The sequence below is a fragment of the Sceloporus occidentalis genome, unplaced genomic scaffold (assembly GCF_023333645.1).
Source record: "Sceloporus occidentalis isolate IW3139 unplaced genomic scaffold, rSceOcc1.0.p SCAF_144, whole genome shotgun sequence".
In the NCBI taxonomy this organism is placed as follows: Eukaryota; Metazoa; Chordata; class Lepidosauria; order Squamata; family Phrynosomatidae; genus Sceloporus; species Sceloporus occidentalis.
Window position 1 is genome coordinate 2340440 of NW_028317124.1, and position 21579 is coordinate 2362018.

At 41.5% G+C, this 21579-nt stretch overlaps 1 protein-coding gene across 1 annotated transcript in view; it reads left to right on the top strand.

The window, feature by feature from the left end:
* The window catches only part of LOC149280900 (CBP80/20-dependent translation initiation factor-like), a 65022-nt gene that overhangs the window by 16310 nt on the left and 27133 nt on the right, over window positions 1–21579 (top strand). The window contains 1 exon segment of the mRNA XM_089499979.1: window positions 9245–9321. Within this exon segment, the coding sequence (XP_089356105.1) occupies window positions 9245–9321 (77 nt within the window).

The window sequence follows — 21579 nt, forward strand, 5'->3', positions numbered from 1 at the left end:
CGCGCGTTATTTATGGGGTTAATATAACTGATGTCGTTAGAAATAAAAGTTTAGCAGCGTTTAGGCGGTGATGGCCAGCAGTTATCATCCATACAGCGGGCAGGCTGTGGCTATTTACATACCAATAAAAATTAGTCAGTCTACAAGTTTTGCCTCATTGTGGGAAACGGCCCGAAGTGGCCCAGACAACTCGCTGAAGTTCAAACCGAGCATCGGAATGGGGGAAGAAAGGGGGATTTCGGTGACTTTGAACGTGGCGGGGTGGCTGTTGGTGCCGGACGGGCTGGTCTGGGTATTTCAGAAACTGCTGATCTACTGGGATTTTCACCCAAACCGTCTCTAGAGAAAATATCCTTGTTGGTGTCAGAGGTGAGAGAACGGGCCGACTGCTTTGAGATGACAGAAAGGTAACGGTAACTCGGATAACCGCCCGTTACACCCAAGGTACGCAGAATCCCATCTCTGAACGCACCGCACGCACCATGAAGCAGAGGGGCGACAGCACCAGAGACCCCGCCGGGGGCCGCTCCTGTCAGCTGAGAACAGAAACCGAGGCTACAATTCCCACAGAATCACCAAAATCGGACACTGGAAGACGGGAAGAGCGTTGCCGGTCTGAGGAGTCTCCATTCCAGCTGCGACATTCAGATGGCCGGCTCAACCACATGAAAGCCGGGATCCAACCTGCCTCGTATCAGCGGGTCAGGCCGGTGGTGTTATGGTTCGGGGGGACATTTTCCTGGGCCCCTTAGTACCAATTGAGCATCGTTTAACCATGTCCATCCCTGTATGGCCGCAGTGTCCCCGTCTTCTGGTGGCTCCTTCCAGCAGGGTAATGCACCGCGTCACAAACCATCATCTCAAACTGGTTTCTCGGACGTGACGATGACTTCACCGAACTCCAACGGCCTCCGCAGTCACCGGATCTCAATCCAACAGAGAACCTTCGGGACGCGGGGGACGGGAGATTCGCATCATGGATGTGCAGCCGACAAACCTGCAGCGACTGCGTGACGCCATCATCTCCATACAGACCGAAACCTCTGTCTCCAGCACCTTGTAGAAAGTATGCCACGAAGGGTGGCCGGTACTAGCACCGTGTACCTAATAAAGTGGCCAGTGAGTGTATATGTAAGCAGAACATGTTGTATATGACACGACCACCGGCGGTATATATATCTTGGTCACCAGCCATTTGAAAGCTTGTCTGCATTGAGCCAGACCACAATATGGCCCATAATACGTTTTTATTGTCCTTATTTGTCCCATTTCCCATTATACCAGAGATCACTATCCACAGCCTGTTAATGAATGTTTTTAAGGTAAACATGTAATTAATATGCACAATAGGTTAGAATTAACCCCGTCCTGTCGCTTGGACTTTCTCCTGTGCATACATTGTGCACCCTTACATGGAAATAAATATTACAGATTATAGCATTTGCCCCGTTCTATCTCTTTCACACATTAAATAATGCTCCGCGCTCGCCTCTTTGTGCTTCCTTAATCACTCCGGTATTTTCTCCCCATTGATGCTCTCGGATACGTTTGCCAAGTTTCACTCAAACAATTAATCAGACAGGATTTTTGTGCTGCGAGGTTTCCTCCGGCCGGCCCTCGGCGTACGTGATCAGCCGCAGGCTCTTGTGAATGGGCCGTTCTGTCTCTAGAAAGCGACGCTGTATGACTCCTGGCCGGGAGAGCCGCGCATGGGCTCTACCGGTCCAGAGGAAGCATTCTCCTGGCCTCGGGACAATACGTGGGTCACCGGCATGAACCTCCCTCCTACACCCTCTTCCTTCCATTGTCCGGACGCGGACGAGTCCCCCGGGACGGATTTGCGCGACGCTCTCTGGGTGAAAGTTAGCCGGACCGGTACCAGGACTCTTTGGATTGGGGGGGGGGGGTCTTTGCCCCCCATGTATAGCAGGTGACTCGGTTATTTGGTCCGCATTCCACACTCATTAGTATCAGAACCTTCCAAAAATACGCGTCGGCCTCCTTCCAAGTATGCGCAGGAGGAGACATTGGGGAAGGATGAGTTAAAAGGGAGATTTAATGCGATTCTCCCGAATTAAGGAGAATGTCAGGTTTTACCATGTATTATGGTATAAAGGTTCGTTACGGTCAATTGGACTCAATAGGGTTTGCAGATTAAAATAAGTAAAAAATTTTTATAATTTTTTATTATTATTATTATTTTTATTATTTATTATTATTTTTTAGCCAGGACTGTATGTTTGGGGGGGGGGGGGGGGAGACGACCAGGCTTTCCGCACAATGCAGATTAGTTTATATGTATTTTTTATTTTTATTATTTCTAATAATTGCTGCAGTCTTTATAAAAGCGTACGTAAGGAAGCGCGTTGTATTAATTATTACTTTTTTTTTTTTTTTTTGGCCAAATATTTGATTATCGCTAGTTAAAAGATCACGTTTAAATTGAAATTGTAAAGGTTCATTAAGACCACGCCACTCTAAAATGAATTGATTTTGTGGGCGTGTTCGAGATAGAGGACCTCGATGCAGTACGTTTTAACCCTTTGTGCTGCATCGCAATACAATTTAAATTGCATGTTTAAATCCCCTCGCTGTATTACCCTCTAACACGGAGAGCCATACAATTTGATGGCAAATTAGAAAATCGATTGGATTTTCTCCATATTTTTCACAAAGGTTTGTAGATCAAACAATTGAAACTAAAAATATAAGAAAGAAAAAAGTTATGATCCTCACAAGACGGATTTTCACATCCAGAGCCCTTTAATCCCAGAAGATTGAGTGAAAGTTTTGGGACACAATAGACCTGCGGCTTCCAGGGGATGCAGCTGTTTGGGAGGGAGTTGCAAGGGTTAATATAATATATATCCAGCTGCGGCAAATGCATCCAGAGTCTGACTTCCTTAATAACCGCGATCTTTCAGCTTTCGATTGCCAGACTAAGGAAATGTGACCGGGGCAGCATCTCTCCGAATGGACGCCCCACGACCTATGGAATTTATATTAACCTCCAGCCTTCCTCCCGAACCCATTCTGGGGGAAAAAAACGATGATTTTCCCCATCAGAATTTTCACTGGATTTATTATTATTCATTATTTTTATTATTAAAAATATTAAAAATAATATTGTTTAATATTTATTATTATTATTATTATTATCTTTAATATTAGTTATTATTTTTGTTTATTTTTAGTTATTTTATTTTTGTTTATTTTTAGTTATTTTGGTCTAATATTAGTTATTTATTTAATTTATGTTGGCTCTGCGTGATTTCCAGCGTGCTTCATATTTAATTTAGCTGCTAAGATATTTTAGGAGCTACAAATGTAATTTTATAAAAATAAAAACCTTTTAATCAAAACTATAGTTTTATTAGTAGCAATATGTTTTATATAAAATTAATGCAAATACGGGTACACGAGCGCAAGCGTTGTAGCTGCTAACGACCCGTTAATATTTACGGATATTTGTCTGAATCTTTCCATTCGTTGCCCAATTTAAAGCGCACAGCTGCAGCTTCGTTCTTAAATAGTTTGAAGAATTGGATAATAAACAGCCCGCCTCGTGTTTCCTGTTAGCGGAGGATTTATTCGATCGCAGAGTATATCACGTGATTGACCTCCTGGCAAAAGACCTGAATGGAGTTATTGGTGGTATTGTGGTCTGGCTCAACACAGATTGACATATGCCTACGAAACAGGATAAACACACAGAGCTTGTTTCCCCCCAATATTTCAAAAGTTCAAGCCCCCTTTTTTGTAATCATTTCAATAATACAGAATAATCAAACTTGCTAAATACTTTTGATGTGCAACTGGCGCATGACTCAGCAGAGGCTAGAAAGACATGGGAATTATTAATGCGGTGTTGGCTACCCGCATGAGAAGCCATATTGGTTTCTCCATTTACTGATACCCGAGACAACGGACACTCGAGAATCGAGCTGGGATGCCGATGATAGAATGCAGATAATATCTGAACTTGCTGTTTTATAGCAGACAATCCTTAACCCTAACTCTTTTTTTGCAACTCCCATGAAACTCAGCCAGCCATATGCTGGAAAACACTGGAATGGTACACGTGATCTCCCTCTGGTGGCCGGACGAGGAAGCGCACTCTTCGGAAGGCGAAATGTGGTCTTTCGGGAGAGCAGCGTAAGATCCTTAGGCAATCAGGAGACCATATGGCCCCTGCGGCCCTCCTTACTATACAATATGTAAGGAAGTTACTGGGCAAGAGGTCGGGGGCAACAACGTATCTGTCAAGTAATAGAAACAAAGCAATCCAGCCCAAGACTTTCCCTGCTGCTACTTTGCTCCTTGCACGTTGGCGCCATCGGTATAATTGTGAATATAGATTAATGTATAGATGTATATCGATATATATGGGCGAAATGCCTCCTCCAACACCTGTAGTCTGAGTGCATTGGTTTATTTTGGGAATTTTAAGAGATCCAAGGCAGAAGTTGCTTAAAATCCAACCTCGTATTCTGAAGTCCTTTTCCAACTATTGGAAAGGGAAGGAATATGTAAATGGGGAGGAATAATGCTCATAATGTAACAAAATATGTTCAAATATATTTTGCGGGGATTTAGTGCCTTTTATTTATATAGTGCCAACAATTTATGCAGCTCTTAATTATGTTATATATATATATATATATATATATATATATATATATATATATATATATATATATTACATAGTTGTGTGTGTGTGTGTGTGTATATATATATATAATACATAGTTGTGTGTGTGTGTGTGTGTGTATATATATATATAATACATAGTTGTGTGTATATATATATATATATATAATATATGTATATATATATTACATAATTGTGTGTGTATGTATATGTGTGTGTGTATATATATATATATATAATATAAGTATATATATATATTACATAATTGTGTGTGTGTGTGTGTATGTATGTATGTATATATATATATGTATGTATGTATATATATATTATATACACACACGTTGTTGGAAGGCTGGGATGTTTCCCATATAGGGGGTCTTTGTCGTTGGAATGAATGAGAAGGAATCAAAAATTGCTGTCTTTGGCCGGGAAGGAAATATTTGAAAGGCTCGTTTCCGTGAATTGTTTGGGTCTCGTTCGCCTTTAATTCAGGTCAAGGATTTCTACTTCTCCGTTCCCATCTCCCTCGGAATGGAAAGTCGAGCAGAAGAAGCTGTCCGGCCAAAATAAAAAAAAATAAAAACGCAAATCGCTGGCCACTGATTACAGATTAGACCGCCGTGCGTTGGGCCCGACTATATTTAACACTTCTTGTCATCGTCAGATGCGGAAAAAATGTCTGGCTCGAACTTGATGGATTTTTTTATTATTTTCAAATTAAGTATTTCTAGTAAAACCGATGGGCGTTTCTCGTTAACTACCCGCTTTACTTCCAGGTCTGTCAAACGGTATCGATCTGAAGAATAAAACAAACTTTAGAGAATAATAATATAGAATAATAACCATAAATAATAATATAATTTAAAAAAAATGCTGAGCTGTTGTGATGAACGTTTATTTACAATTAATCTCCTGCGTTTCATAAATTCAAATGAATGCAATTTATTATAGATTTTTATTTTTTAGTGAAAATAATCCCTTTTAACCCTTAAATATAGAGAAGGTATACGCACGTTTGACTGTATTCAGTGCCGGAGATTAATCTGTCGCAAGTCATTTAATAGCAATATTTACATTAACCCCTTAATGACAAAGACCGTACATGTACGGGCTCAAAATGCATTGTTTTTAATGGGTTTACCGACCGCCCATTGTCCTTAAGGGGTTAAAAGAGCCGTTTAATGTCTCTGATGCCCCCTCTACAGGGGAACGCGTATTAAAGTACTCCGTGAGTAACCCTGACCCTGTGAGAGTAATTCTATAAGCATTCTAACTCACCTGAGTTAGAGGCTGCACTGCTCTTCTCCTCGGCAACCCAACTATTCTTGGCCCTGATTGGCTGCTTGAAGCAGATCATCAGCGGCAGGAAAGTGCTCTCATTGAAAACAATGGCAGCGTTTTCTGCCGACGCGCGTCTTAATGGCGGCTCTCGCCAGACCAGCTCTGCAGCTGACCGGAGGGAAGTACATCATGTGCAGGAGAGGTGCCTTCCGCCCAACACATCGCCTGCAGAGGAGGTGGTGGAGGAGGAAGGCAAAAATAAATACGGGGGCGTTCTGTAGAATCCCCCAAATCGCCTACAAAAGCGACATCACATAAATTTAAAGCGATTGTGATAGAATTATCTCCAGCATTGAATCCAGATCCTTCTCCGTTTAAAGAAAGGCATTTTCTTTATTTTTTGCAAAATTCTGCGCAGAATTGTATATTTTTCTTATTTAACAAATGTAATAAACAGTATGTATATATAATGTGTATATATTTCATATGTGTAGATATATTATTTATATGTAAATGTTATCTATATATATATATTTAACAAATTAAATGTGAAAATAGTTTCATACTAAATGGGTTTAGTCAAAATATAAATTAGTAAAATAGAACGGACAAGTCCTTGGTTTAAGTAAAAACTTGTGATTTCAGCTTGTTTTTATTTTTTCTTACTCGTTTTATGTGAATTTTTTTTATTTTTTTATTGTGTAAACATTTGGAAACAAAATAATATCTTTGTTTTTAGCAACAAAAGAAATCTCTGCAGTTTTTACGCTCTGTTGACTAAAACCAACATTGCTTTGCTGATAGGGGCGCTGGGGGGGCCCCAGCGGCCCCCGCGTTACTGGGAAGCCAGGAGCATGGTCGGTCCTTGTTGACTTTCAATCCTGTTTAACTTGGAATATTTTCGCCGCTGTTATCATAAACTCCCCCGCGTGTAAACAGATAGAAACACCGAAAGAAAGGGGCATCTGAAGTGGGGTTTTTTTTTATTGTTTTTTATTTTTTAAAGTCGCAGCGGAAATACTTATCAGAGGGGATGTTTATGGAGGAGCCGCGTTTTGAGGATGCAGTCTTTACATGTCCAAGCAAAGCTTTTTTTAATGAGCTGTTTCTGTATCGCGTCCAAAGCTTTTGTTGTAAATAAAAGCAGACGTTTTTATGTTGAAAGTGCTGTTTTTTTTTGTTTTTTTTGATGGCCCATTTTGCATAAAACACGTGAATTTCTAAACATTGGACTCTGAGACTCTTGAGAAACACACGGTGAGGTCTTTCTGTTCCGTTTGTTAGAGAAAGCTCTCGAAAAGGGATGAATTAATAATATCGTGAAACCTGAAGAGTTTAGGGCAGCCCCAGCGCTGTATACAGTAATATAACCCCCCGCGCTATATACAGTAATATAACCCCCCGCGCTGTATACAGTAATATAACCCCCCGCGCTGTATACAGTAATATAACCCCCCGCGCTGTATACAGTAATATAACCCCCAGCGCTGTATACAGTAATATAACCCCCAGCGCTGTATACAGTAATATAACCCCCAGCGCTGTATACAGTAATATAACCCCCAGCGCTGTATACAGTAATATAACCCCCAGCGCTGTATACAGTAATATAACCCCCCAGCGCTGTATACAGTAATAACCCCCCGCGCTGTATACAGTAATATAACCCCCAGCGCTGTATACAGTAATATAACCCCCCAGCGCTGTATACAGTAATAACCCCCAGCGCTGTATACAGTAATATAACCCCCAGCGCTGTATACAGTAATATAACCCCCAGCGCTGTATACAGTAATATAACCCCCAGCGCTGTATACAGTAATAACCCCCAGCGCTGTATACAGTAATATAACCCCCGCCAGCGCTGTATACAGTAATATAACCCCCGCCAGCGCTGTATACAGTAATATAACCCCCCAGCGCTGTATACAGTAATATAACCCCCAGCGCTGTATACAGTAATATAACCCCCTCAGCGCTGTATACAGTAATATAACCCGCCAGCGCTATATACAGTAATATAACCCGCCAGCGCTGTATACAGTAATATAACCCCCCCGCGCTGTATACAGTAATATAACCCCCAGCGCTGTATACAGTAATATAACCCCCCAGCGCTGTATACAGTAATATAACCCCCCAGCGCTGTATACAGTAATATAACCCCCCCGCGCTGTATACAGTAATATAACCCCCAGCGCTGTATACAGTAATATAACCCCCAGCGCTGTATACAGTAATATAACCCCCCCGCGCTGTATACAGTAATATAACCCCCCCGCGCTGTATACAGTAATATAACCCCCCCGCGCTGTATACAGTAATATAACCCCCCGCGCTGTATACAGTAATATAACCCCCCCGCGCTGTATACAGTAATATAACCCCCAGCGCTGTATACAGTCATATCACCCAGTCATGTGATATTTTGACTTCCATTAGTCAAAGTATCTGGCTGTGTGATTAAGACTGAGCCATTCTATTGCTCCCCACAGGCAGTATGATAAGGAGTCGGGGTGTTTAGTAGATCGGGGATCAGATAACAGAGCGAGAATCATACAAACGGCTGATATGCGGCTGCCAGAAAACATTATATTACGGGGCAAAATTGTTTCTGATACTCGAGCTTTAAGGGCGTGTAAAGGAATCTTTACGTCAAAATCGAGCTAAAAATGTACTCCCAAAACGACTAAATCTCAACCGTAGCTGTGATGATGCCTGTGAGGGACGATCGTTTAGACATCACGCAGTATTCATGGATTAGTTTGGAACAATATTGTAACATTTTGCGTAATTCTTCCACATAAAATTGGTTTGTACGGAATCTCCAAATTTTCCGAGAGTCTTAAAGAAAATATACAATTTATTTTTTTATCGAAACTAGCGCTCTCGGGATCTTGCCATGCAGAATATAATAGTGTCAAATAAAATATAATGTAAAATGTCGTGTTTTTTAAAACTACCGTGCAATATTACAGTAGCTTTTTGCTACAGAAGTGCGCCCAATTTAGGAAAAAAACTTAACATTTTCACACAAGAAAAATCATAGCACTTTTCAAATAGTAAGTAGAATGTTTATTTATTTTATTTTTTTTGTATTTTTTACTTGTCCAGGAACTAGAATTCTTTTGCATAATCCTGTCATTCTTACATTTTCTTTTTATTTCATATAAATTATTCTTTTAAATTCATATGATAATAAACTGCTTTTCCCGTTAATTCTTACTGTATTTTTTCCCCCATAACTTCACTTTCCTCCGATCTAACGGATTAAATGGTCTAAATAATTTTTCCGTCCTCCTTTCTCCTGTAGGGCTTTCACCAAGCTCCTCACGAGGCGGAGATCGCACACACCAAAAAGTTATTCAGGCGGAAGCGAAACGATCGCAGGTAAGAGGCAGAACCGCTGGTTTTGGGATTTTTTTCTTTTAATGCCATTATTGCCAGGACTGTCTGTCAGCTCTTGGGGTCGGCGCCTCCCTTAAAATACCTTCTATTAAGGACACTGGAGACGCGTCGCTGCCTTCTGGACTTCCACATCATATAACCAGCGGCTCCAAAACTGAAATATTTTTCGGGCTCAAAATGCCAGAATCGGCATTTGGAACCCGGCAGAATTCCGTGTTTTCTGTCATAGCAACAACTATTTGAGGGTTCCAAAGGGGACATTTAGGCGGGAGGTTCTCGAACTCAAGGAGTTTTATTTTTCACGAGCTGGGTTGTACGTCTGGTGCTCTAGAAATAAAATAGAATAATTGAGAGATGATAATGATGATGATTTTTGTTACTGAACGCTCCAGAAACTGCAGTGTTTGGAAGGTGGCATCGGGAGTCTAGGGGTCTGCAGGGGGTGGATGGACTCCACGCAATGGACCAAAGCAAGACAACGTAGAATGGAAAAGGGGTCGCGCGTGCAGGTGTGATGGCGGCTTCTCTCCTAGTCCATGTTATAATAAGGGGACTGATCGTCGGATATGCACAGTAGGCAGATATTGGCTCCTAAAACTGTTTTAATCGCCGTACTCGTTATCCCCACCGCTGCCCAACTAGCTTCCGCAGCAGCCTGGGATTACTGATCGTATTCGGAGGCTCTTTATTCAAATTTTGGTATTCTAAGGGGAAAAAAATGTGTTCTTGATGGGGTTTTTATGTAGTAAAAATGAATAATTACACATATTAAACTTTTTCGAACTTTGCCCCAGCATTGCTTTGTATCAACAACGTCAACTGTCACCGATCTGTCTCCAAAAAAGCAATGCGAGGACAAGCGTCCCATATGTTACCCATTACCCCCAGATCCGCGCCCTTCCCACCAGAAGACGGGAGGACTTTCTTTATATGTCAAACGCATGCCCATAACTTGCTTTATTCCTTTTCATGATTAAAGGCAATTCATTTAAAGGCATTCTTTCGCACACATGATTTGGACCCGGAACAGAAATGTCAAGGCGGACGCGTGAGGTTGATAGAAACCAGGTTTATGCAGTCGGGGCCGTCAGCGTGGAATGTGCGGCTTCTTTTTCTTTCATTTTATTCCCAGTCGGGGGCAATGGCTACCGTAGGAACGCAAATCCCATTACAGTAAGCCAGCCTGGGGAGGGGTGGATGTTGTAAGATCTAGATCCTTAATCCTCTTCACTTTCTGATGACAATAGGCGATGAAGGGTCTTTTTTTTTTTTTTTTTCCTTTTTTTTAATGATTTTTTTATTTTTTTTATTTGGGGGAGTATATTGAGCAAGATTTTTTTTTTTAAAAATGGCTTATGACTATTTTTTTTTAATTACATCCTAGTGACTAGAGTTGGGTTTTTTTTTTCTTTTGTATTTTACCATATGTTAAATGTTTAGTGTACTAACGCCTATTTCTGTTTTTTTTATTTTTTTTTATTTTATTATATTTATTTATATATATAGCTCCAGTCAGTAAAAATAATTTAAAATCACACCCAATGACAAACTACCCCAGGTGATTAGAACATAGCCCCAAGCGTGTGACACGTAACGCAGCGTGCAATGTATGGCGTCAAACATACATACCGGGGACGAGATTTGGGGAGCTCCCCCTTAAGCCAGCGCTCTAAAGATATTCTATTAACGTTGACGTCCTTTTATGATTTTTTTATTATAAAACACAGGACATGATTCCGCGTAGTAGTCTATAGCAGTCATTTGAATCGCCGTGCTCCCCCCTTTCCGTGCTCCCCCCTTTCCGTGCTCCCCCCTTTCCGTGCGGCATCGTGCAAAGATTTTAAGGAATTATATACTTAGAGCGATGGAAAACGGTCTGTTTTTCATTTCCTCCTCGCGATGTGTTGTGGAACACGCTAGGCCCGTGTAACTGAATTGCAATGCAGATCTTCCCGTTATTATGTCTGATAAGCCGCCATGTTTTAATGCATTATATAAATATAAAGGCAAAAGGAGCGCCGATGTTTTATCATTTCTTTACGGCATTTAAAGCAGGGAAAGTTGCTTCCGGACTTTACGTTTAGCACGGACTCGTGTTTTTTATGACATGTGAGTCGGTGCAGGCATTCCTTAGCTATTGGTGCTGGAAAATGAGATTTCTGTTTTGTAAAGCTCCTCCCCCAGCTGCCTCTACTGGAACAGGAAGTGTACTTCGGTACGCGGTCGGTAACTGTCCTACTGAAGCCATGCATCTCGCCTTACTAATGGACTGTGATAACAGATATATACTATATTTCATGCCAAGGGGGTCTTCCAGGAGATACGGCGTTATATATATGCTGGCCTCTGCCTTAGAACTACAAGAGCCCAGTATAGCAATTTAAATGGACCGCGTTCAAGGGAGATCCCCCCCCCCCACCTTGGAGGTTAATCACAATAAAAGCATTTTCAGCTTCTACGGCAACGGCCTATCAGTGCCAACTGTTGGTGTTCCTGGCCAAAATTATGAATAAGGCAAATTTTAATATAATAAAATTATTATTATAGAGTTGTTATAGAGAAAGTTCTGGGTGTTCGGCAGTACCAGGAGTTCTGTTTCGAATGCATAAAAATGCCGTTAAAAGGTGGAACGGAGCCTTTAAAAGACTGCAGGGGTAGAATTGCGAGCTTCGCACGTAACATGCGTGTTAAAGGGTACTTAGTGAATAAAGGTGTCCGCTCCACCGGAGCCTCCGTAGACTGTAATAAACAATCTTCTCCTCACCCCGGCCCCCCGACGTGGCGGGAAGAACGCGGCAGCCGTCTGATCACGTCTCCGCCTGCCGTATACGGGGGGAAAATTCCAGGAAATTGACTTATAGGGGGATCCGACAGACACGGGACATTCTTCTTCTCCGTAACAATGTGTTTTTGCCTCTCCAGCATTGAATAGGTTTTTTCCTAAAATGTTCTGGAATTGATAAACACAGAAGGGTGTGTTTATTCTCCCCAATTTCTTTAAGGAAATGCGTTCTATACGGGGAAGAAGGATGCAGACGAATCCATAGAATAAAAATGCCCGATGGAAACGGCAAATCCATAAAAACGTGGGGAAAAAAAGGTATCCCTGCAGACGCGACTTCCTATCTGTAATAACTATTGTTTTACTAAACGCCGTATGTTCAGCGCTCCGTTCTCCATCGGATTTATCCATCATACATCCAGCAAAGTAAATAATCCCTGTGCGGAGAGACGTCTGTGACCTGTGGCCCCGGCATGGACCATCCGCACCTACTTCCCTCCCAACCCCCCCCCACACTAAAAGGCTGTTTTGGGGTATCCATGACCCTACGCAACTTTTAGCTCCATTTTTACACAAGGTCTACAACACCCCCCTCCTCCCAAACATGTTCAGATGGCCCATTAATACTACAAAATCCTGGCAGTAGCAAAAACAAGGATCCAGTGATGGTGTAAATGCTGCCTAATTGCCCTTGCTACAAGTAACTGCATGCAAATGTTTTTTGTTTTTTTATTATTTATTTAAATACCTGTTTTTTTTCCCCGGAATAATTCTCTCTTCTGATATGGGGTCAGGTTAAATCATATTCCAGGCTTTATGAATAATATTTATAACACTCCGCCAAGTGCAGATCCACACGCGATGCAGAGCTGAAGGGTATTAATCGAGAAATACACCGACCTGTAACCGCATTACCAAGAAGATCAAAATATCCCCGTCTGGATCAACACCTTAGAAGCAAACTTTGGGGGGGACACATAATAGTTAAGCAGTTTAAAGTCCGTTTGTAACCCATTCACTGCCAGCTAGATTTAATTGGCCACTTAAAGGAAAGTATATTTTCATGTTTTTTTTAAAAATGTTATTTTTTTTTATACTGTTTTTTTTATTTTTTGGGGGTCTGTGTGAGATACCAAAATATTTTGTTTTGAAGTTCGCCCCACGGAGAAGAGGACCTGTCTGGAATCTTTATCTAATAGAGTTGCTCTCCTCCTTCTCCTCCCCAACACTTACAAGGGCTTCACTAACACATCAACCACAGTCAGCAACTTGACAAAGGAGAGATAACTGAATGGAGAGGGGGGGGGGGTCACACGGATCACATTTTAGGTACAGAACCGTAAAATGTAGGATTTCGGAAAAAATGCCGATCTGGTGGATTTTTGGGCCATAAGTTGCTGGTTGTTGTTAATTGGTGGAGAAAGGAGAGAACTTCGTTTAACCTGATCACATGCTCTTTTCAAACCCTTAACTCGAGTCTAAGACGAGACCAAGCACTGATTATGGTCTCTACAGCGGGAGAAACGGGCCGACTAGATGGGGCCGAATGGATCCGATTTACCATCAAGTTCTATTTGTTTCATGAACCAATGCCCAAAACCGGACAGCCAATGAACCGACCTGTCCCCCTAATCATTGCGCATGCAGGATTCCCCGAACAATCATTCCTGGGGAGTTTCATATCACTGGCTTTCCATAAATCCCATGGCTAAACGCCTCAGGAAATTGTGTCCTAAAAACAGAGATTTGGCAATTATTTCACCAAGTTCCCTTAGAAGCCTGGAGTGAATCCTCTCCGGCCGCCGTGCCTTATGGTAATCTCATCTAGCCTCATTTCATGTCTTCAACATGCAACGGTGTGGTTTGATTTGTAGTAAGTGGTCTACCATTGCTTCTCTGTCCGGAATTAGATCGAGTAGGCAAACTTTGGGTATATCAGGGTTTCTGGTGAACTCGCTAGTCTCCCTGCCAAAAGAAACCATATTCCATTCATAAATTTAGGGAAAATTACACCTTTTTTGATGCTTATGTCATTAAACCTTCAGGTAACAGAAAAAAAAGACAGATCACCTTGGCGTTGGTTGCTTAACTTGCTAGTGAGTGGAACAGCACCTCTACTATAGTTAAAAGGATATTTTTGAGCCACCTGTTCCTAATATTAAGGTTCCCCCACCCATGGTGTGTATGTAAACATCGCAAACGGAGTAGGTGAGAATGCGAGTTGAGGAGCCCATTTGGGTAACCCCTTTTATCGATGGTTCCTGCAGCAGAAGACCTTGTTGGTCCCTAACCTTTTTACCAACTCCACACATGTTCCTTTGACCTTTGACCTCCAAGTAACCCGGACGTCTTTAGCAATAATTAAGAAATTCCGGGATTTTCTCGTTAATGCAACAATTAGAGACGTCAGCGCCTAAGTGACAGGGATTATTAAATGGTCACGTCTCCTGCAAGCCTTCAATGAATGACCACGTTGGGAATTCGCTTCGTGAAAGAACGTTCCCATCTGGGGTCGGTTATGACGAGAACCCAAATTCTAATAAACCAAAAAGTTCTCATTCAACTTTCCACTTTTTAATTAAAATAACTCAACTTCATTTAGCGAGGTTCCCCCCCCCCTTCCCGATTCCATTTCGTATCAGAAAAAAACAGAGGAAAAGTAAATAAATATTAACACGGGCCACCAGCCTGCCGGGCTCACATGTGTTCCGCGTTTACGTTTGACATGACATCACACGGAGAATTCATTTTGATTTACGCGCTGATGTGTTCCTAACAGCATAGAAGCAGGAAGCTTTTGCTTTTAGGAGAACGTGATCACTTTGGTGGCATGTGAACAATTATTCTTCAAGACTTGAAAGAGGAACAATGGGGGGGGGATTAAACAAAAAGATTAAACAAAAAATATGGTTTGATAAATTCCCCCCAAAAATAAATAAATAAAAAAATTAATATATATATATATATATATAGAGAGAGGAATAATTATTGAATAAATATATATATTGTATACAGTCATATGAAAAAAGTACACCCAAAAAAAAATATATAGTATTAAATATAGCATTTTTTTATAGGAATAATAATTGAATAAATATATATTTATATATATATAGATTTTTTTTATATATATATTTATATATATATATAGTATATACAGTCGTATGAAAAACAAAATAAAACCCTCTTTGAATTCTAGGTTTTTGAATCAGGACATAACAATAATCATCTGTTCCTTAGGTCTAAAAATTAGCTAAATACAACCTCAGATGAAAAACAACAGGTGACTTATTACAACATATAGAAAACGAGGGGTGGTTCTACAAGCTATTGAATCATAAGGTGTCCTTAGTTTTTCACATGGCTTCTTCATTTTGGCTTTATTTTTGGTGTAATATGTCATGTGTTGTTCATTTGAGGTTGTATTTACCTAATTTTTAGATGATTATGTCCTGATTTGTAAAACCATTGAATTCAAAGTACTTTCTTTTTCACACGACTATCTATATATATTTATATTATTTTTAATAAATGAATGGGATTGTACATCCGTACAATCTGGTGGGCCATAAGTATGTGGAAATTTATAAATGTGTCAGAAATATTAAAATATGGTACCTCTGCCTTCACAAACACCTGGTGGGCACAGATAGGTAGGATAGATAAGTATTTGGGCAACGTATGTATCCCTTCCCATTTAAGTTCTTTGTCCCCTTTTTCATTTTTTTATATTTTTGTTCTTTTTTTATTTAGGCCCAACAATTTCCGCAGAGCTTCTTATAGTCCCTACATTCAAAGGGTCCGTCAAAACTGAAAGGTAGAGCGGGTCCGGCTCATCACGCTTACTTTCCTCGGGTTTCTCTTGGTGGCCGCTGGTTACCGATCTGCCCGTGTGATGAAACGGCGGCTGTCACGGCTCCGAGCCCCTCCGTGTTTATCCCTGTTCCGTGGTTTATCTGCTCTTGTGATCCTCTGTTCTGTGGGATGCACGGAACGTACTGTGTGAATTTGGGATACTTTGCATCGAAGTCTAAACTTTGCTATCCCCCGCTAGGTTTTTGTTTGTGTTATCCGGTACGCGATGTTCCCGGTTGCCGGCGTGGCCCCCGTGGGTAGACAATACACAGCTTGTTCCAGCTTCTGCCGTGTTTTGTGATTTATTCAAGGCATTCTGATTATCCTCCGCTCTCGCCCCGTAGGTTGCATATGTGTTTTCTCTTCCTCTGTATCTTGCTTACATTACGCTCTTCGACAAAACATATCGGTTTTCACCGAGCGTTTGGTGTTTGACTTCTGCTCAATCTTCAAACTCCTAACCGCAGCCTCTAACAAAATGATTTCCCCAAATACAAAGTCAAATAAAAATCATAATGACAACTTATAATAATTTCCATGAGATATTCTCCAGATACAAGTAGGTATTATGACCCTCGCTCCATGAATCAAGAGGTTAAAGGGGAAGTGCATGGAGCATCAACCCCAGCGCTGTATACAGTGATAACCCCCACCCAGCACTGTATACAGCAATAACCCCCCCAGAGCTGTATACAGTAATATAACCCCCCAGCACTGTATACAGTAATATAACCCCCCAGAGCTGTATACAGTAATATAAACCCCCAGCGCTGTATACAGTAATATAACCCCCCAGCGCTGTATACAGTAATATAACCCCCAGCGCTGTATACAGTAATATAACCCCCCAGCGCTGTATACAGTAATATAACCCCCCAGCGCTGTATACAGTAATATAACCCCCCAGTGCTGTATACAGTAATATAACCCCCAGAGCTGTATACAGTAATATAACCCCCAGCGCTGTATACAGTAATATAACCCCCAGAGCTGTATACAGTAATATAACCCCCAGCGCTGTATACAGTAATATAACCCCCCAGCGCTGTATACAGTAATATAACCCCAAGCACTGTATACAGTAATATAACCCCAAGTACTGTATACAGTAATATAACCCCCGCCAGCACTGTATACAGTAATATAACCCCCAGCGCTGTATACAGTAATATAACCCCCGCCAGCGCTGTATACAGTAATATAACCCCCAGCGCTGTATACAGTAATATAACCCCCCACGCTGTATACAGTAATATAACCCCCAGAGCTGTATACAGTAGTATAGGAGGCCACCGTTGTTGTCAGTTATGTTCCCGCTCAAACGCCCCACTGAGCTAATGAAGTCCGTTACTCAATATTCATTAGTCAGAGTGTCTGACTGTGTGATTAAGACTGAGCCATTCAATGTTTTACCAGGATACCAGGATTAGCCACGTTTATTAGATTGGGGCTCACATAACAGAGCAAGAACAGAAAATAACTAAATCGTTTTTGGAAACTAATTTTGTAATTTGTAGTTAAAAAATAAATAAACAAAAATAAAACAAAAAAAATGTTGGGAGTCGATATTTAAAGCTTCTATAGAAGTGATTCTGAAATGTTTTGTGTCTAGGGATTCCATTTAGAAAAGTCCCACTCTCTCTCTTTATCTTGAGGACCACCTAAGGAGATCCTGCGGTAGAACCACTAAGGCTACCAACAATCCAGGACTATTTCCCTGATTCTAAGATGTCACATCGTACACCAATATCTTCTCTTCTGGGGTTGCGTAGAAGAAGGAGAAGAGCATGCTGGGTGAGGAAGGCTTTTCTATGTGTCCCAAAAATCCTTGAAGAATCTGCCACCCAACAACCAGCTCCTTTCCATGGGACCCTCCTGTAGAATGCCCGCCATGTCCAATTCATTCCCGTTCGAGAACTTGCTACAGGCAGACATCTCCAACACAGCCATTGGTGTCCGTCTTCGGTATTCAATATACGACGGGGGATGGTAACGGGGTATTTACATGCCATGACCAGATCTCCAGCCAGGACCATACCTGATGATGTTAAGAACTGACTCCCAGAAGCCCACCAGCTTCCATCAGTGTCTCCGTTCCTGTCCTTATCTGTGGGTTTTAGGGTCTCCATAGATATTTCCTATAAAAGCAGATGCAGTTTATTCTCCGTTGTCCGGACCCCCGCGAAATTCCACGGAGCTCGGACCCCGATGAAATCTCTGATCCGTGAACCTGCCGCCGCCGCTGTCTTTGAAGACCTCTATTTCTGTTTATACCTTTCTAATAACGAAGCGTTTCCGAGCCGGTGCCAGGGGTATAAATGGAAAACGGGAATGTGTCCGGGGGTAGATTTCGGGAGAGCGCGTTATTATTAGTTAATGGGAAAGTGTTTTTACGACTGATGCGCGAATTTAATTATATTTCTGTTACCTTCCGGAAACGCCGTGGAAACGCCAATAATGTAAGGCAGTAAAATTCCACTCGTTTCCGTGGGAAATCTTGCAATTTTTTTCCCCTACGTGATTTAAAGAGTTATATATTTTTTCTTCTGCGTTTATGATTTAGGTGCCGGATACATTTAACTCACAGTTCCATAGGTGTCATCAGGCAATACATTGCCCCATCTAACACACAAGGGGTTAATATGCTAATATGGGGGGGGGGCTATTCAGGAGCCATATGCCTATCCCATGTATGTTTATATCCCTTCGCTGTATTAGCATCTACCACGTCTGCTGGGGGTCTGTTCCACGTATCTACCTCCCTTTCAGCAGATTAGTGTAGCCAAACCATCCACACTCAACTGAGTCATCCGTTCGCTGTTGCTGATTGGTTGAGGCAGCCCTTGTAAAGGGGGTAGTGAGATGGATAGGAAATTGATCAGATAATGCTGGTTCTGCCACAAGCTGCCACCGATCACAGCTTCCATAAGGATCACTAAATATCACCAAACTGACTACCTCGATGGGCTTACAAAAACACAGTTTTAGGTAGTTTTGCTGAATTTGTTTAGTAAAGGTGAAAGCGGCGGGGCGGTAGTTCCCCTTTAACCCTTCCTTTGCAGGCTCTATCACCGGATTCTAAATGCTTCACTCTTCTGTTTCTTAATTTTAGAGATTCTAAAATGAATTGGAATGCAGACTCCCCGCGGAATAAAGCGCCGGTTTCCGGCTGTTCGTTTATATCGGTCGGGTCCCCCCCCCCCCGGGGGCGAGATATAAAATCCATCGGGCGCAAAGGAATTATTAATTAAAACTTGTCTCTATAGCGGTTTAATCCCTGGCTAAATCCTTCCGGAGAGATAAGTGCAGTTTCATAGAATTGCTTATCTCGTCCCATGAGATCATCAATTATAAATATCATCATCATCATCATCCTCCTTCTCCTGAGCTCAGCCTGATAAACACGCTCCGCGCGTTTCAATCCGCACACGTTAAACCCGATCGCACATATTATAGTTCTGTACATTAAATAAACCTTTATTATGGGTTTTTTACAGAAAAAGTACGCAATATATGTCTATTAAAATTGTCTATGCCTTGAGGAAAGGTATCTTAATGTCCTTTTCAGAATCTGCATGATTATTCCTCCCCATTACGCTCTCTCTCTCTCTTCTGTTAAGTTGCTGATTATCATTGGTTGGCTCCAGCAGTCTTGGTAAGGCTTCGTTGGTAGCATCAGGACAGGTGGTTGTTAGTGTCTGTCTCTTGTGTGTTAATTGGTCTGTTGGAAAAGTGTTTACTTTACTCAGGGGGTGGTAGATAAGTGGAACAGTCTCCCAGAAGTGGTAGAGGGTATTAAACACACATGGGATAGACATACGGATCCTGAATCTGAGACGAGACCAACGACTGATTAAGGTTTGAGTCTTCGCAGCAGGAGAAACGGGCGACTAGACGGGGGCCGATCTGCTGGCAGGTTCTATGTGTCATGAATGGGGCCGCGATGATGCCTCCATGGTGGGAAAACTGGTTTGGAACCCATAGACTGGGGTCCAGGTATAAGAGAATGGGTTAGAGTACCGAGGCTGCCAACAAACTGGTTCCCGAGTCACAGACGTCAGATTATGGCACCAGTAGTCCCTGGATCAATGTGGGCAGGGAACGGGTAGCATAGGCCGTATTATTGGAGATTAGTTTTATACACGATATTCTCGTATGTTCTGGGCTGGGTAGAGCTGTAGAATGTGTGACCTTATACATATTACATACATCGCATCTTACCGTCATGGTGCTGCAATCGCGAGTTGTGTGGCTTCATAGACACTCAACGCCGCCATCTTGGTTCTCCCTGTAGGGCAGGGGCGTCCAACCTGCGGCCCTCCAGTTGCTGCAGGACTACATCTCCCATACTCCTCAGCCAGCCCCTTAGCTGAAAGAGCATTATGGGAGATGTAGTCCTGCAGCAGCCAGAGGGCCGCAGGTTGGACGCCCCTGCTGTAGGGTATCTCCATCTTAGTCCTCCAGACACTGTGGCAGTATGCAGTCACCAGCGAGGGAGCTCTGATAGAGGATACGCAGTATCAATGTATGTATTGTCTGTTATATGGGATCTTTCACTTGGTAAACTTTGAGTGCAGCCCAATTTAAAATAGAACTTAACAGAATTGTAACTTTTTTTTTTTTAACTTATATCTTTTTTTTTTTTCTTTTCAATAAAAAAAATTATTTAAGTTAATAATTATGGCTTTAATGCTTCTAGTAATGTTTAGAGAACATAACAGAATAAGGTTTAAATATATATTAATCAATGAATTCATATTAAGGTGTTGTATTTAAGTTAATAATTATGACTCTATATTTTGAAATAGGATTATGTTCAGAAGACGTAAAAAAACAAGGTTGAAATGTAGATATTTAATATTAAGTATTATGAATAAATTCTTATGGCATTAATTCATATTTCAAATAATATTTAAGGATGAATTCTGTTCAGAGAATAGAGAATATTAATCGATGAATATTACGTTATTGTGTTTGAGGTTAATTAATAATGAAGGCTTTCATTAATACTTCTAATAATGTTTAAGAATTCAGAGAACGTAACAGAATGAGGTTTGACATGTATTTGTTATTCTCTGCCCGTCCAGCTGATATTGGCGGGGGCCGCCATGCGCTTCTCGGCGTGCGGCCTCAGCATGAATATAGTTTATAGAACCATTAATATTTTACTTTGTGTTACAAACGACATATGTCTAGGAGATCCTTCTGTCGGAACCCGAAAACATTTTATCTTTGGCATTAATACATTTGCAATGCTAAATGTCATGCGATATAAACCCTTTCACATTAGTGACCATTAGCAATGCGCATGACATGCGTTACAGCCTCGCTTTAATATCGCCTGACTCGTATACCGCTGGCTGACCTCTAAATTCCCGATACACAAGACCCCTGCAATCAGCCGGGCCTTCACTCTGCCCTACTTTCCTAGACCTCGTTTTGGTAACCGAGTCAAGTAGAAAATAGCCTCGGGTGTCTCTTTCTTAAAGGGAACCTTTTTTTTTTTTTTTTTTTTTATTCCTAGCATCAAATTAAAATAAGCTTCAAAAATGTATTGCACTGTTTTCTAGTTTTTGCCCCGTAATATAATGTTTTCAGGCAGC